At 43.2% G+C, this 16,917-nt stretch overlaps 1 protein-coding gene across 2 annotated transcripts; it reads left to right on the top strand.

The window, feature by feature from the left end:
* Window positions 1-536: 536 nt before the first annotated feature.
* On the top strand, window positions 537-7,860 carry CBLN2 (cerebellin 2 precursor). 2 transcript variants are annotated; one of them, XM_088172557.1, is made up of 5 exons: window positions 537-868; window positions 1,348-1,434; window positions 2,383-2,934; window positions 5,114-5,233; window positions 5,528-7,860. In XM_088172557.1, exons 3-5 carry the CDS (start codon window positions 2,566-2,568, stop codon window positions 5,723-5,725), a joined length of 687 nt encoding a protein of 228 aa, XP_088028683.1. In that variant the 5' UTR covers window positions 537-868; window positions 1,348-1,434; window positions 2,383-2,565; the 3' UTR covers window positions 5,726-7,860. The 2 variants fall into 2 exon arrangements, with proteins under 2 accessions (XP_088028683.1, XP_014726420.2); XM_014870934.2 differs by lacking the exon at window positions 537-868 and having other exon boundaries at window positions 1,249-1,434.
* Window positions 7,861-16,917: the final 9,057 nt, after the last annotated feature.

Below are 16,917 nucleotides of genomic sequence, written 5' to 3' on the forward strand. Positions count from 1 at the left end.
CCCTCCCTTCCCTGCCGGGGTGAGACCCTCCCCGCTCCCTCCATCCCCCGCAGCCCGCCCCGCGCCGCCAGGTGGCGCCTCGCGACCGCGCTTGGAGCGGAGCCGCGGGAGCGACCGGGAGCGGGGCTGGGAACCGGGCAGGGAGCGGGGCTTGGGAACCGGGCAGGGAGCGGGGCTGGGAACCGGGCAGGGAGTGGGGCTTGGGAACCAGGCCGGGAGCGGGGCTGGGAACCGGGCAGGGAGCGGGGCTTGGGAACCGGGCAGGGAGCGGGGCTTGGGAACCGGGCAGGGAGCGGGGCTGGGAACCGGGCAGGGAGTGGGGCTTGGGAACCAGGCCGGGAGCGGGGCTGGGAACCGGGCAGGGAGTGGGGCTTGGGAACCAGGCCGGGAGCGGGGCTGGGAACCGGGCAGGGAGTGGGGCTTGGGAACCAGGCCGGGAGCGGGGCTGGGAACCGGGCCGGGAGCGGAACCGAAAGCGGTGCTAGAAGAGGGGCCGGGAGCGGGGCCGGGAGAGGGCTTGGGAATGGGTTCGGTTCGGGAGAGGGTCGGGGAGCGTATCCCAGTTCTGAAGTGGGTCAGGAAGGGGGTCCCGGTTCGGGAGCGGGTCTGAGAATGGGACAGGAAGCTAGGACACCCCGGGGAATAAATATTTTAATAAATGGGGAGCCACCGCCGAACTTTGAGCGCCGAGGTGTGCGGATGCCAGCGTGGGGATGGGGCTTTGCGGTGTGCAGGGCGCAGCCTTACGACCCGAAGTGCCCTGAACAACATGTCCTTTTTAGTGATTATTGTTGTCAGAATTCAAGTCTGTAAATTCCAAATAGCTCCCAGTGAGTGATGCTGCGTGGCTGGGCCGCAGCGGCGGCCGGTGAGCGCTAACGTGTCGGTGGCATGTTAGAACACGGTCGTCTTAGCACGACGGGTTCAAGTAGAAATAAAGGGGGGGGGGGGTGCAGCACGGCTCTTCCCTGCCTCCAGTGACACCGGAGAGGCCGTCCCAGTGGGAACATCACGGCTTGTCGCTGCTGCTCGCGATGTGTCGAGGTGCAGCTCCAGGGCGCGGGGGTGCCCGGCCGGGGCAAGGGCTGGGGTGCGGCACCGCCGGCGGTGCCGTGGCAGCATTCCACTCTGGTCCCTGTGTCTGAATCCTGCCGGCTGCCTCTGTGTGTGTGTCTGTGTGTGTGTGTCTGTGTGTGTGTGTGTCTGTGTGTGTGTATATGTGTGCCGGAGAAGAGGGGAGGAGGGAGGAAGTGGGGTGGTGGTGGTAGCGGCTGGCGGGAGGGGGATGATTATTGGCAATGGGCGGGAGAGAAAGAGGCGACTCCTGTTTCCTTTTCTTTCTGCCAGCGCAATCTCGGCTCATTTTCTCTAAGCTATACAAGTTCACGGACAAGCTACCTAGCCAGCCCTCCTCTCCCGACATGGACCGCCCAGGTAAAAAGGCCGTTCTCCTCCCCGCCGGCTGTTCTTTTTGTAAAATATCATTTTAAATTATAGCGAAAATAAGGTGCGGGGTTAGGGCAGCGGTAGAGATGCCTCTGGAGGAGCGTAGGGACGATCTCCCAGGAGCTAGATCCCGGGTGTTCTGGTGAACGGCAAAAACTGAGATGCAACTTCCGAGGGAGAAGCCGGGTGAGGCTTTGACTCCTGCGATGTGTGCATGCCGGGGTGAGAACCGGGGGATATCTGAGGCAGCTGCTTCATTGTCGGGAGTTTAGGGAGTCGCCTGGGTCGGCAGCAGTGGTGGTAGCCTGGCCTGGGGCACAGAGGGTTGGGAAGTACAAATCGGTGCCCGAGCGCGGCAGACCCCAGGCGGGGAGAAGGGCGGCGGCGGCTTCCAGAGCCCGGCCAGGGAAGCGCTGCGCGGGAGTGCGGGGTTCGGGGAGCTCTGGCCGCCAGCGAACTCTACAGATAACGGGGCAGCTCCATCGAGGGGAGAGAGGGCACGTTACTTATAACAAGAATAAATCTCCTTCCGTGGTGTCTGGGCCGTTAGGAGACGGATACAAACCAGTCTAGCAGATGTAGTAAATACTTGGGGCTGTGGAAAGAAGTGGAGACGGGTTTTGGAGACCCCATTGGCTGTGGGGCGGTAAAGAGACTGCCCGAGGCGCCCGCAGGATCCTGTGCCGGGGGTTTGGGGATGCAATCTGCCGCGCTGCCCCCTCCCCCCCCACCCACCCACCGGAGTACGGCTGAGGCTGAGGGACCCCAGGCTGCTGGGGCACCGGAGAAAGAGGGAACACCGGGCAGCCGGTTGTCTCCCAGACCTGTTGTACTCGCTGGGACGCCGGGGGCGGGGAGGGGCAGCCCGCCGGGCGGCGCGGTGCCGGCTCCCGCCTGCCCGCTGCTGTGCTTCACCGCCGCCTTTCCCCTTGGCAGGCTGCTGCGTGCCGCCCGCCCTCTGAGAAGGCTCCTTCGCCCCGCGCAGAGGAGGAGGCGGAGGAGGAGAAGAAGGGGAGGAAGGCGCGGCCGCAGCCGCCGCTGCCCAGCCGCCGTCCCGCAGAGCGCTGGCCGCAGGGCGCCGCGGCGGCAGCAGGCGCGCAGCCCCCTCCGCCCGCCCGCATGTCGGCGGCGATCCGGAGCGGCGGCGGCGGCGGTCCGGCGCTGGGCATGGGGCGGCGGCGGCGGGGGGCGCTGCCGGAGCCGGCGGGCGGCTGCTCCTGCTGCCTGGCGGCGGCGCTGCCGCTGCTGCTGCTGCTGCTGCCCGCCGGCTGCCCGGTGCGGGCGCAGAACGACACCGAGCCCATCGTCCTGGAGGGGAAGTGCTTGGTGGTCTGCGACTCCAGCCCCTCCGCCGACGGCGCCATCACCTCCTCCCTGGGGATCTCGGTGCGCTCGGGCAGCGCCAAGGTGGCCTTCTCGGCCACCCGCAGCACCAACCACGAGCCCTCCGAGATGAGCAACCGCACCATGACCATCTACTTCGACCAGGTCAGCCGCCTCCTGCTTCGCCATCGCTACCCCTTGTCCCCGCGCCCTGCGCGGGCATCCCTGCCCCTGCCTCCCCCTGGCTGCACGCGTATTGTCCTTCTGGTTCCCGTTCCATCTTTCAATCCCGACCCGGCAGCTCAATGGCAACTTCACGCTTCAACTCCCCAGAAAGACTTTGGAAAGTTCTTTTAGGTAGCTGCGGGGCTTTCCTAGGGTAGTACCGGGGGTGAACGCACTGGCGTCTTGTCCGGTCACAGTCGCCAGTACGGAAAGAACTGTTAAAGCTGTGAAAGTCGGACGCGTGCGGGGGCGCCTTGCAGCCAAGGATTGCCTCGGCCAGCCAGGAACGGGGGAAAGATGCACATCCCTCCTTCGGTGCAAATTCAGAGATTTACTGATGAGGAGTGGCCGGATCTGCCTGTTCGGAGCGCATTTGGCAATGTCACAGCATCTCTCAGAGGGAGGGAGGGAGGAGGAAGAAGAGGGTGTTTCCCGCCTTATCAGACTAGGCGAACGGTGTCCCCGGCGGGCTGTATCGGAATGATGTTATCCCGTACGGCATACGCGGGGCAGAGCAGAGAACAGCCTTCTCTGCTCGTCCTGCCCCTGCCCCTGCCTCGTCGCACCGCTCGCCTCCCAGAGACCAAACCCCGTCCATCCACTTTATTTTTGCGGTGAAATTTCCTTCTTTCCTACCGCTTCTGACTCCTGATGTAGTATTGCAGAGTCAGCCAAAATTAGCATACCAGACTGTTTTTTCTGGGTTTGTTTGTTTGTTTGTTTGTTTGTTAGGTTTTTTGTTTGTTTAATTTTTTTTGCCTGTCTGGTTGTCATTTATCTGTCTATCTATCCTCCTAATGAGTTTGCACAGCCATTCGTCGCATACAAAAGCTCGTAAAATCAGATCAGTAGAGAAATAAACCACAACAACAAAAAATCAACCCCGCAACTTGCTAAATATATAGCATATTTTAGATGTTTTACCCGGTAATTCGCAGGTACTAGGAGTTTGAATGCGTTTTCTTGGCTCTCCCACAATAAGGGTTTTTTAAATTTTTTTTTTTGTGTTGTTCCTTTTTTTCTTTCGCGGGGAGGAGGGAGCTATAGACTTTAGCTGTTTGGGAGGAAAGGCTTGAGATTTGGGTGTGGGGGGCGATAGTGTTTTTGTTTTCTCCTGCTTTGTATTTCTTCATTAAAGCAGAGTTTTAGCCGCAAACTGAGCGTGACGGGTGTGTCCCAGGGGTGGGCACGGCGGAGCAGCCGGCTCGGGCACACCCGCTGGCCGGACGGCATCGCCACCGACCCGCAGGTTCTTCTCTGCCCGCAGCCCAAATCTCTCCGTGCCTTTTGATCCAAATCATGCTCCCCGTCTCAGGAGCCTGGACAAGGCGTGAGCGCCCGTCAGATCGGCGGGATCGGCAGGGTGCGGCCGCCGAGTCCGAACGAGGCTTTGCACATCTGCCGGAGTGCTCAACTCTTCATCTTTTTTTTGGTCTTGTTTTGTTTCGTTTAAAAAAAAACAAACATTGAAATATATGACAAATTAAGGTTCTTGCCGGAAAGGAGGAACAGGCCCACCCCAGCCTCCTGAGGAGCGTGTGGGCCAAGTGGCACAGCCCTCCAGAGGGACAGAGAGACATGACCTGGCAGGTGCTGCTGCTGCTGAGCACCCACTTCTTTCTTTGCCCCTCCCTGCAGTGCAGTTGTAGTTCTACACCCTATTAAACTCCAGGCCAGCTCTGATTTCAGTAGTGCCATGTAAAACCCACACATTTTCATTATGAGCTAATGACTTTTGGTGTTTTTTCCTACCTTTTCCCGCTCCCTCTTTCCCTTCATTTCACACTCCTCCCCCTCCTTCTGCCACCTTTGCTTTACTGACAGCTCAATGTGGACATTTGCACTTCATCTAACAGACTTTGAAGATAATTTTTGTGTAACTAAATCGCTTTATTAAGTCTGATACCTTTTAAATGCCTCCGTAACTTGACTCCATTCCCCTGCCATGCACTTTAAATTGTGCTGCAAATGCCATTTTGGCTATGCTTTATATTAGTCATTGAGCTCATGTCAGATTTTTGCTGGTGCTTTTCGAAGGTGGAGTCAGTCTGATTTCTCTGATTTCTCTCTTTCTCTCTCTCTCCTTTTCTTTGTTCTGTTTTATTTGTTTGCATTCCAGGTATTAGTTAATATTGGCAACCATTTTGATCTTACTTCCAGTATATTTGTAGCACCAAGAAAAGGGATATATAGTTTCAGTTTCCACGTGGTCAAGGTCTATAACAGACAAACCATCCAGGTGGGTTCTAATCTAAAGAAGATGCTGTTTTTCCTTTCCTTTAATTTTCTTAATTTCTTTTTTCTTCAAATGCTCATTTCTAATCTCATTAAAAAATAAATAGCAGTTGAAGAATGAGAGTGTGGGTTATTTGTAAAGGGGTTTGTATACATAACAGAAATCACACATTGCCTATTTCCTTAGCTTGATTCAACCTAGATTCTAACCTGTACAAAAGCTTAGTGATATGCACAGGGAAAAAAAATCCTTGAGAATATTGGGAAAACTCAGATTCTGTCTCTTTGCACTTTTTAGGTAAGTTTAATGCAAAACGGCTACCCAGTGATTTCAGCTTTTGCAGGGGATCAGGACGTCACCAGAGAAGCAGCCAGCAATGGGGTCTTACTCCTCATGGAAAGAGAAGACAAAGTGCATCTCAAACTGGAAAGGGGTAACCTCATGGGAGGGTGGAAATATTCAACCTTTTCCGGCTTCTTAGTCTTTCCACTATAAAAGAAGGCCAAATAGGAGACAGATCCATGAGCCGGAGCAAGGATTCAATTGTTAAAGATACCCTGAACTTGGCAGCACATGACAATATTTTCAGTCACCCCGTCAGACTGTCACAGTAGAAGAATGATAACCTTCTAAACTCCAACATTTACTTTGAATATTGACAATTCCTTGGAACCTGCGCCTCTAATTAGTTTTAGACGACAGTGATCTTTAGGAGGAATGAAATTATCGACCTGAGCAATTTGTACCTGTGATTGTAAAGTCAATTTTGGATTTTATTGTTGGGATCATTGACTTTCTTATTCTTTTTTTCCCCCTCTCTTTCATTTTTACCTCTTTTTCTTTCTCTTGTTGTTGTCCCAATGAAACAAATAACTCGGACCACAGAATGGCTTTGTCAAAGGCTCACTCCAGAGCCAGAAGAATGGAGTGTTCAGCCCAATGAGGTGTTCTTCCATGCTTTATTTCTTTGTGTTGTATAGCCTTAAGGAAAAAAGGAAAAAAAAAAAAAAAAAAAAAAAGAAAAAAGAAAAGACAAAAAAGGAAAAAAAAAATGCTTCAGTCTCAGTCCTGTATTTTTCTGGGGGAGGGGGATTCTGGACATTACTGTGTCAAGAAGTGCTTTATCCAGTGAAGCAAAATTTGCACGATTGGAACCTTATTTGTGTTGTTCGTGTTTTTCATCAACTTTTTTTTCCTGATTTTTGTTTGTGTGTGCTAAAAATGTAAGCTAGATTGATCAATAAGACAAAAAAAAGCACATATATGCCCTGTAGCTCTAAGTAAAGCTAACCAGTGAACAATTCTGTCTGCACTTTCCAGCTGATCTTTATAGACCTATTTAGAGAGAGAGAGATAGAAAGAGCGAGAGAGCTACATGATCCTTCAATTGCAATCTGGAAACCAGCAAAGGAACTGACATTTCTGAATTGTCCTGACATTTCTAGAAGCAGCAGTGGAGGCTTTGAATATCTTCTCTGGCCATACCCTAAAATATATCCTTTCTTTGCATTACCATATTTTGGGTGCTTTTATCTGATATTTATTTGATATATTTGTCCACTAATGCTTGAGTACACATTGTGGGAGCACAGAGAGATGGCAGAGCAAATTCTTCCTCTTCCAAATTAAATAAAGACATCTCCACTTGAGCTGTCCATGGCAAGTATAGGAGGAGTAGACACAAGCATCTTTGACAGCCTTGAGGAGAGGGGCCTCAGCGGGAGAAGGGCCTCAGAGGATCAACAAATGCTCCAGAAGTTGGCACAGGCACCATGAATATATTCTTCCCAATACAAATAGCCTCACAGTTCTAGGGGTGAACTGACATTGATATTGAACATTGGGAATATTAGTACCCCTATCAACAAGAGGTAAAATATCAGGCCAATGTCAAATGTGTCCTTTTGCCTCATTCTCAATAAACAGATCTTGTTTCTTCAGATTTTTAAGTTTGTTTTTTTTGTTTGATTGGGGTTTTTATTTGTTTTTTTTTAAAGAGTGGTGTACTGGACAATATGCTGAGGAAAATTTTGGTTTTATGAAATCCAGGAAGAATGTTTATTTTGTAGAATTTTTATCTTCATTTATTTTACTTTAAATGCTTCATTTTGCTATTAATCCCCTAAGGGTGGATGTGCATAAGAATTTATTTTTGTCAAATTTACTCCTCTGCCACAAGCAAATATAACAGAAAGGCATTTGCAGGAAAGTGGTGGTAACTACATTGTATTTCAAAATTATGGTGGACATGTCATTTTCATTGTAAATTTATCATTCAAGGGACAAAATTAAAGTCATATATTCTTAAAAAACCCTTATCTGTGTTGCTTATATACCTCAAATTACTAAAATATAAGCCAATTTAATATTTAATATTTTTGTGTGTTTTCACCATTGATGTGGTTTGTTTGCTTTGTTGTTTCATTTTGCCAGTTGCTTAATGAATTGGTTTCAGGTTGTTGGGTTTTTTAATAGGTTGCATTTTCTAGTTCCTCATTGTGTTTTGGCATGACTGCAATGTTTCTAGTTGCAAAATATCACAGGGCTAAATTTAAGTATATGAAATAAAACCTGAGTCAGCAGCAACCTTTTTCTATTAAAATAAAATAAATACAGTTGTCTTAATGGTAGACATTGTAAAACTACTTTTTGTGTTTACAACTCAGTCGTGTCACTCAAGGAAACAGAAACTGAGGTGGATTCAAGCTCCCAAGATTTAGTTTCTACTATATTTTTAGTTTAAAATAAAAATACACAGTCAAAATAATTTAAAATTAGAATTACTTAGTTTTGTCTTAAATTTCCGCCTACCACAATCACGTTCAGTTTTCCCATTAATTTCAGTTCATTTGGCTTGGATAAGGCAATGACATCTCAGTTCTGTCTCTCTCCTAAGCTAAATGAGGCCAATGGCAATATTTTCCTTGGAACTATCCTTGGAAGTTTCTTAGGCTGTTGAAGCTGCATAATCTGAATATCTCACTTCATGTATTCAAGCTCAGTAACCTTGACCATGCCTCTTTCATAAATATGTTTGTATGATAACCAATCTTCTGAATTTAAAGAAGGTATCTCATATAATGCCACTTTCCCTCTGCTACACTTGTGTCTTTCATGCTAAGCTATAGAATTAGGACTCATATAAACAGTTAAAATAAATGGAAAATGTGGAGTAAATTCTTATTGTATACTACTTGAAATCATGTTTTTTTTTTCTTTTTTGTTCTTTGCAATATTTATTACCTTGTTATTTATTTTTTTTATTTATACCTTAATATTTATTTCCTTTTAATTTTGCATCTGGGTTTGAGAACGTGCAGTCTGCTTGCTATTGGAAACAGTAGAAATTTTGATGTATTCATAAAGTATGGATATCATGATATTTTTTATGTTGTAAAGGAAAAATGTACAACCGCAAAATTGTAGATTGCAGGAAATATGAAGTGAGGATGATTAAAGGAGCCTCCCAGTACATAAAGAGTAGGCTTATAGAAAATAATTTACATAAATAAATTGATTGGGTAACATTCAGAGTTTGTGTAAATTTAAAGTTGAGGGGCACCATGAGAGTTAGGAAGTGTAAAACACATAGTGAAGCAGACCAGGGGCACCATAACGACTCTGGTTCCTGTGGGAGCAATAGCAAAAGACTCTTTCCAACAACTTTCAAGATTTCTCATAAGCTGCTGTGTAACAGTTGTAACATATTCCTATGCAACTACTGTCTGCTTGACTGCTTCCCTTCCAGGGAACAATCTGTACCCGGGCATTTTTGGTGTTCACTGTTTTAGTATTTCTTCAGCCCACTTACAGCAGGGTGGAAGCCAGGAGCTGTATTAGGAATGATAAATTCGCATCATATATTACCGTTGCCTTCCACTGAGTTTTATATCCGTAGTTTGAACACGGTCTTGCCGGAGAGCCTGTGTGCTCTCACCTCCCCCTGAGACAGTGGGTGTGATGGATGCGCAGAGTATCTCATTACTGGTCAGCATCTTGCAAGCTGGATCTGTGGGAGGAAGAGAGAGACAGGACATGAAACTAAGGAGTTGTTTAGAAGTTACATTGTGTTTGTTGGCTGTGACTTTTTTAACTTTTAAAAAGAACATTTTGTTTTTATTGACCAAATTTGTTTCTTGGACAATCTGTCAAAGTAGATGATAGGCTAAAAGGGCTTGTTTACTGATGAATTTATTCAGAAATAGCTGAAAGTGGTTTCATGTCCTTCTAATGTGACATTGGTTTCTGGAATAGGCAGAGTCACAGGTAGCATTGTTTAAAAATAGCTCTTATGATTAATAGTCTGCTTCGATCCCGGATACCTTTGTAGCATTAATGAGCACTCAAAAATCATTGTCATTAATATATACTTCATTTTCCTATGTAATGACTTGTCATTAAGCAGTTATACATAACCAAAATTCCCTTCTTTTAATATATTGTTGAAAGACCAAGGAATGTCTTTGAGTCATTGCATAGTTTCTAGATTTGGAACCACTCACTCTTGAACAATTGTTCTAGGACCATGTATGATGAGGAGTCATGCCAACTTAATCATGGTAGTAAACTATGATACATTGTAGAATATGCATTTTGACATGATTTTACCTGTCAGAATGCTTCAACTAGAACTTAATGATTCCTGGCCATCTGTTAATTAAATCACATTTGGAGTTTATAAATTCCTGAGAATTTTTGATATCCGTCACGAGTGTAGTTAGACATAGACTAGGTGGCTGGGCAGATAATAGACAAACATTTAGATCAGCTGTTTATATAATCAAGTATCAGTAAAATTCAAGTGTTCCAGAGTGAAATAAATAGTTTATCGTTTCAGCTAAGAGGCTGTTCTTGCTTGTCTCACTTCAGTAAAGTCCTCTTATTGAATGGACTTTACTTGAATGCCTCTTAGCATTAAATTCACATGAACTCTGAATGTTAACTAATCAATTTGTTTAAATAAATTATTTTGTATAAGCCTGCTCTTAATATGCTGGGAAGCTCTTTTAATTGTTGCCATATCATAATCCCTGTTGCAATCTAGAGTGCTGCTGTTCCCCCTCTAACAAAAAATATATCAGGATATCTGCACCTTAAAATTATACCACAATGTCTACTGTTTCCAATAACAAAGGAGTGGAGCTTATGAAAAACATCAGTACCATTGAGCATGTGTGGTTTGGATTTGGTCATGATCTACTATTATATTTATTTAAAAATCAGTAGTAGTAATCAGTGCAAACCACTAGTTAACACAACTATTCTTGGGTGTTGAGGTGCTTCAATACTAATCATACTTCCTATAAGACTACAAATATATTTTGGATGCATGTTTTAAATTTATCCCGAACTAGTCATGTTTATAGTGTTATCCAACATAATCATGATCTATTTTTTCTTATTTACTATTATCAATAAAATCTAAATACCACTAATTGTACTTTATGCTACTTGAGTGTCAGAATGAAAATACACTTTACATACCAAGTATATCTAAAATATCCTGTTTCTTAGCTCATACAGCTTAACCTATTTAGTGAATCATCCCTGCTATTCATCAGCAAAATAAAGTTGCCTAACTTGCTGGTTCCCTGCAGATCACATACAACAGATGGTATAAATAATGACATAGCAAAACATGGAGAAGCAAATAGCAAGTATAAATTCTGCACTAAAAAAAAAAAAAAAAAAAAAAGTCTACATCAACAGAAATTCAGGTCTTATTGACAAATGTCACAAAACTCAAAAAATATCAAAGTTAAGTATTTAAACTAATCTTTCTGATTGATAGTACTTCAATTGTAATAATGAAGTGTTATTTTTGCTATGGGAATATAAAAATAATTTAAATTGTTTTGTGAGATTAGCTGTGTTAAAAGACTCTTGCTCAGCATATTGATATATTCAGCGTTATAAATTCAAGCAAAGCCATCAATTAGTAATTAGTAGTTATCATGTGACATTCTCATTTCTGCTGATATAATTAAATCAACTGAAATGTATTCTTCGAAATACTTTTAGTTTTCAGTGTGTGAATATACACGAAACTGCACGTATACATATGTATATGCACACATGCATGTAAAGTACATTTTTAGCTAGGAATAGATTGAAATGTTTTTTTCACATGTAGTTTGACCACCCTTTCTCTGAAGCACTGCCTCAACAAATTAATTTTCATTTTATTTGTTGTCATTCTATACCTGTTTACTTACATACAGGACTACCCAGAGTAACAGCAAATAGCAGTATATACTTCAGTGTCTGAGGGCGGCCACAGTTTAGGTAATATTAGGGTAAAGTGAAGCATAGAGTTATTAATAAAAGACTTAATTACCTCAAGTTCTGTAGAAAGCTTTTGTAATGAGTGAAACTATAGTGCTGTGTGGGAATTGCCTCAAAAAGACATAGAGGGAGACCACAGCTGGAGGTTCACTTTGTCCTTTTATTGACACCAGATGGGAAACCTTTGGTAGTTTTTAAAACTGAAAGCAAACGTGTCGCTATACTTACTTTAGCAACAATAATCCTTATATGCTGACTTAATTTTGTTTGTGTTAATTTCCCTCCAGAGAGATGCATTATATTGTCATATATCAGAACTAAGAATACAGAGACAACTGTGGACAAAGGAGAAAGGATTTTCCAACATTTTTCACTAGAAGAAATAACTTAGCACAGGACATATGTTGCTCCTAAAGACTTTTGTGACAGTGAAAATATGGAAGAAATTATTTGAAAAAGAATCTTCCAAATTCTTATTTCTTGTTACCAACAGCAGAGTTTTCTCAGCCCTGCTTGTAATAGTATGACTGGGACTATTTTAGGATTGAGTTTAAATTGATATAGCTAGACCTTCCAGCAGCTAGCTTCTTCCCCATCTAAAATTTTCTGTAGAGCTATGTGTTCTCATAAGAACTTATAATCTCTCCGAATGAAACTGTCCTTTAACCCTGATTGTCAAGTAAATACAGTTTTACCTAATTATATCACTTGGGTAAGGAAAGCATCCATTATTCTGCTTCTTTGCAATGGCTCTTTTGTTTTTTTATACCACATGAACTGTGCTAAATATATCCAGTAGAGAAAAGAAGATTCCCACCACACTTGCCTCCCTAAGACGTTAATTTCTCTTCTCTTGCCCTCTGTTGCCCTTTCATGCATATTTGAAAGCTTCTGATGATGAATTTTTTGAGTATTTCTTAAAATAATGCTTTCCCAACTATGTGAAAACTTGTTCAGACAAAATGATGACAGCTTTAGTTGACTGCTCACAAATTATTCTTCCTCTGTTATGCAGCCAGAACTATTGAACAGGGAAACCCAATCTGACTGAGGAAAATATAACTATAAGCAAATAAGTGAATAGTGGGATATATGTTTATGAATCTGTGATTTTTGGTTAATATTTTTATCTCATTCAGTCTATTCTCCCTGAATGATTGTGCAACCAAGTGACTTGGTAGCTCTATTTTTTAAAAAAGACCAGGTATCTTGGGAATCTTCCCTTTTACAGTCTGTTTGAAATTTATAAACCCTCCTGTATAGGTGTTAGTGTACTGGTCAAAAATAACAAATAAGATTTTCAAGTACCTGTGTGCTCCTGGTTCATGAACACCTTGTGACAGCAGTCTGTAAGAAGAGAAGAAGCCCTCCTGAAAAACCAGAAATCACAAATTATTCTTTGCACAAATACAAACCTCAAAAGCATACAGGAACACGTGCATGTGCATGTGTGAACCATAGCTATAAGTGACAGGCATTGTATGTAAAACACTTTCCCAGAGTTCTAGCTTTCATGCAAGCAAAAAAATTACAAGAAAATACATATGTTGAGTTTAGGTGGGATTAAAGATGCCCATGTAGTTAGTGTTTGTACCAAAATGTTTATTAAGGACAGTGGTTCAATGAAGATACATTACACAGTGTATTCCACTCAAGCATATATTTCTCTTACCCTCTGTCAGAAGTAGCTTACCTCCTGAAAACAAAAATGGAATCCACATGCACTATAGAGCATGATTCAGTTTCTACTGAGAGTGAAAAGTGCCTTGCTTATTTGCCTCCATATCCCCATCCTCTCTAAGACATTTGCCTGTTACTTGCTTTTTATAGGTGCACTAATGTTTTTCAGAGCTTCAATGGTTAGGTCTGAACTAAATAATTGACAGATGATTTGCAAGTGCACTTTAACGTGTTAAACCCATAAGGGACTGGCTTTCTTATCACACCACTGATTACCAGGTTTTCTGAAAATGACGTTGTGTTGGGTCTGTCTGAAGACAGCGTTCCCCATAGCAGAACTCACAGTGCTGTGCTTTGCATTGGTATCTAGAAAGGTGTTAATAACACGCCAGTGTTTTGGCTACTGCTGAGCAGCACTGGCACAGCACCAGCACTCTCTCTCCAACATTGTGTCCCACCAGCAGAAGGCTGGGGTTGGGCAATATCTTGAGAAGGGACACAACCAGGACAGCTGACCCAAACTGACAAAAGGGGTATTCCAAAGCATATAAAAACAGCTCAGATACAAAACAAAACAGAACAGAACAAAACAGAACAAACAAAACAAAGCAAAACAAAAACAACAACAACAACAACAAAAACAAAACAAACAAACAAAAAAAAGAAAACAAACAAAAAGAAGGAATAAAGCAATAAAGCAGCATTTGTTATTTGCAACGTTAGCCTTCCAGAGTAACTACTAGGCATGCTGAAGACCTGCTCCTGAGAGGCGACTGGACATTGTTTGCTGATGGGAAGTAGAGTATAAAATCTTTGTGGGTTTTTTTTTTTTTTTTTTTTTTGTTTTGTTTTGTTTTGTTTTGTTTTGTTTGTGCACACAGAACATTTTTCTTTTGCTTTCATAAATGGCCTTATCTGAACCTATGAAGTTTCTTTCCATCTCATTTTCTCTCCCCTGACCACCTGAGAAGGGAGAATGACAGAGCCTCTTAGTGGGCATCTGGCATCCAGCCAAGGTTAACCCACCACATAAGGCTTAAAATGTCTACATCAGGTTCAGAAAGAGCCAGGCTCAGGACATTTGTTGGTTAGAGACTGTACTCTATCCATGCCCATGGCCCCCAGGTGCAGTGAAAGACAGCTTCAGAAAACATTTAAGTGCCATGGCCAAGTATAGATTCAGTATCTCAGGAATACTTTAGTGCTGGGACAAAGATTACAAATCAGTGTATGCTTTCTTGTAAACAGTAAATGCAATTAATGAATCTGGACTGGAAAAGAAGTTCCCAGTACATATAACTGCACAACAGAATAGATTTAATGACCTATTAAAAAATCTCCCTAGAGTCTATCTTGATGAACCTCTATTAGACTTGCTCCCCAGTGTCGCGACTTTTCCTGTACTGGGAAACCAAAACTGGGCAAGAGACTTTATATGTGGTCACAAATGCCAAATATAGAGGATTTCGATCTGCTGGCTATGTTCTTACTGATACATCCCACTCCTCAATAAACATTTACTGTTGCAAAGCTGCACTGTTGATTGGTGTTCAAACTTTTTACCCCTAGATTTCTTCTTTATTCTTTTTTTCTGCAAAACATTTCTATCCAGTGAGCCCCAGAAAATACTGCTGTGTATGACTATTTCATTCCAGGTTTAGGAATTTCTATTTGTTTTTGTTGAAATTCCTGAATTTCTGTCAGTTCCAGGCAGTTAAAGCCTCACTGAAGAGCAACTCTGTTGTTATCTTCTTCCTCTACATTTAGTTTCTTCCACACACTTGATGAGACATCCAGATAGCTAGTGAAGATATGAAATGTTAACAGCCCCAGTACTTGCCTGTGAGGAAGCCTCTAGTAACAATCTGGCAAGTAAATTTCAAACTGCAATCCATTACCCTTGGATCCTTGTAATCCAACCAGTTTTCCATGCATTCTGTAGTCCAATCGGTTTTACAAGCATCTTGTAGTCTATGCATCCAGTTCATATCTCTTTAGGTTGGCTACAAGGATACAATCGGAAACCATGCAAAAATCATGAGAAAGTCAAGGCAAATAACATGTCCTGACCACCAATTCATTTATCAGAGAGGGAAATCAGTTAGGTGTGATTTTACTTTTGTAAATTCATTGTGGTTTTTCCCAACCATCTTATCATTCATATGCCTATGAATGACTTCCATATGCAGATTTCCCCATTATCTTCCAGGAGACATCAATGAGGTTGACCAGCCACTAATGTCCCAAATTCTGTTTCTCACTCTTTGAATAATGATGTGACATTTTGCATTCTCTAGTCACAAAGGCCCTTTCTGGATCACCCAGGTTTTGAAAGGTGATTTTAGCTAAGCTTCCTTACCAAATCAGGTTATTTCATCTGGTCTCGTGAACTGTTGTAAAACAAATGTATGCACTTAATTGATGATTAACTAATATTTTCCTTCCATAGGCAGTGCCTCAGTCTTCTAGGCTTTCCTGAAAAGCCAAAAGGCATACATTACCAATAAAAAGTTTTGGCAAACAAAGTTTTGAACACTGCAAACCCTTATCACAAGACCCTTCTAGTTTTCCCATCAGTATACTTATAGAATTTTTATTTTTGCCATTCACATTCCTTGCCAGTTTCAATTGCAGCATAGTTTTAGAATTCCTAATTCTATGTCAAATCAATATTTTTAATCTTTTTCCTGATTGCAAGATTGCTTTCAGTCAGCTAAATAGGACTGCATCTTATTTTACCCCTTGATCAGTGATTCTTGTAGCAGAAACCTACGGCTTCCTCCACAACTAGCCTCCCTTTGATCCTGACCTGCAAACCCTCAGCTTGCTTGTGAACCATCTCATGGCATTCAAGTTGCTCTTTTGAATAGAACAGTTTGTCTTCCTGTCGTTCCCAGCCTGTGCCTCTTGAACGATGCATTCCCCCACATTGTACTGTCCCAGCAATGTGAACTACCCCACTTGGCTTACATATTAAGCTGCAACTGCTCACAACTTCTAATTCCTCTGTTTTGGTTTTTTTTCCTGTTTTGTTGGGTTTTTTTCCCTCATGCTGGAGAAATTTGTGTCTAGGTACTTTGAATATGTTCTCAGTAGTGATGTTTTTTTGGGAATGTGGAAGAACTTTTTTATTGTGCTGTCTCCCAGAATTCTTGCTCCCTACTATGCCACATCTCTTGGGGTTTTGTCTTAATCTTGAAAACTCATATATAAATACTGTGTCATTTTGCAAACAAGCTTGTTTGAAAAAATTCTCTTGTCCCACTTCATTAGATGGAGACAACTGTTCTTTATTCCTAAGCAGTGGTCCAGTGGTCATAGATGCACAAACCCTGCATGGGCTGTGAGCCACAGAGGCAGGTATTAGCAGACACTGTACTTTTGATTCTACCTGAGCCTTTCCCCTTCACTGGAAATATTGAGAAGACACCACTCAAACTTTTTAGTGTCACCCCCTCTTGATACATTTTTGTTTTTCCCCTGGCCATCAGTATTCACATGGGTATATAGCAAAGGTTTATAATGGAGAGGCTGGCTGAGCCCCTGCTATATTTTTACAAAACCCTGGATGCAGAATGCACTTCAAATCTGCTTAGAAACAAGTAATAGGTGAAGAGATAAGGACATGGAGCTGGCATCCCCAGTACTAATTCTTTGAAGTTTGTTGAGTGGAGAGAAAATTTATGATTGTACTCTGTGACATTTGTACAGTATCTTGATGC

Source organism: Sturnus vulgaris, chromosome 1 (genome assembly GCF_052056855.1).
Source record: "Sturnus vulgaris isolate bStuVul1 chromosome 1, bStuVul1.hap1, whole genome shotgun sequence".
Taxonomy (NCBI): Eukaryota; Metazoa; Chordata; class Aves; order Passeriformes; family Sturnidae; genus Sturnus; species Sturnus vulgaris.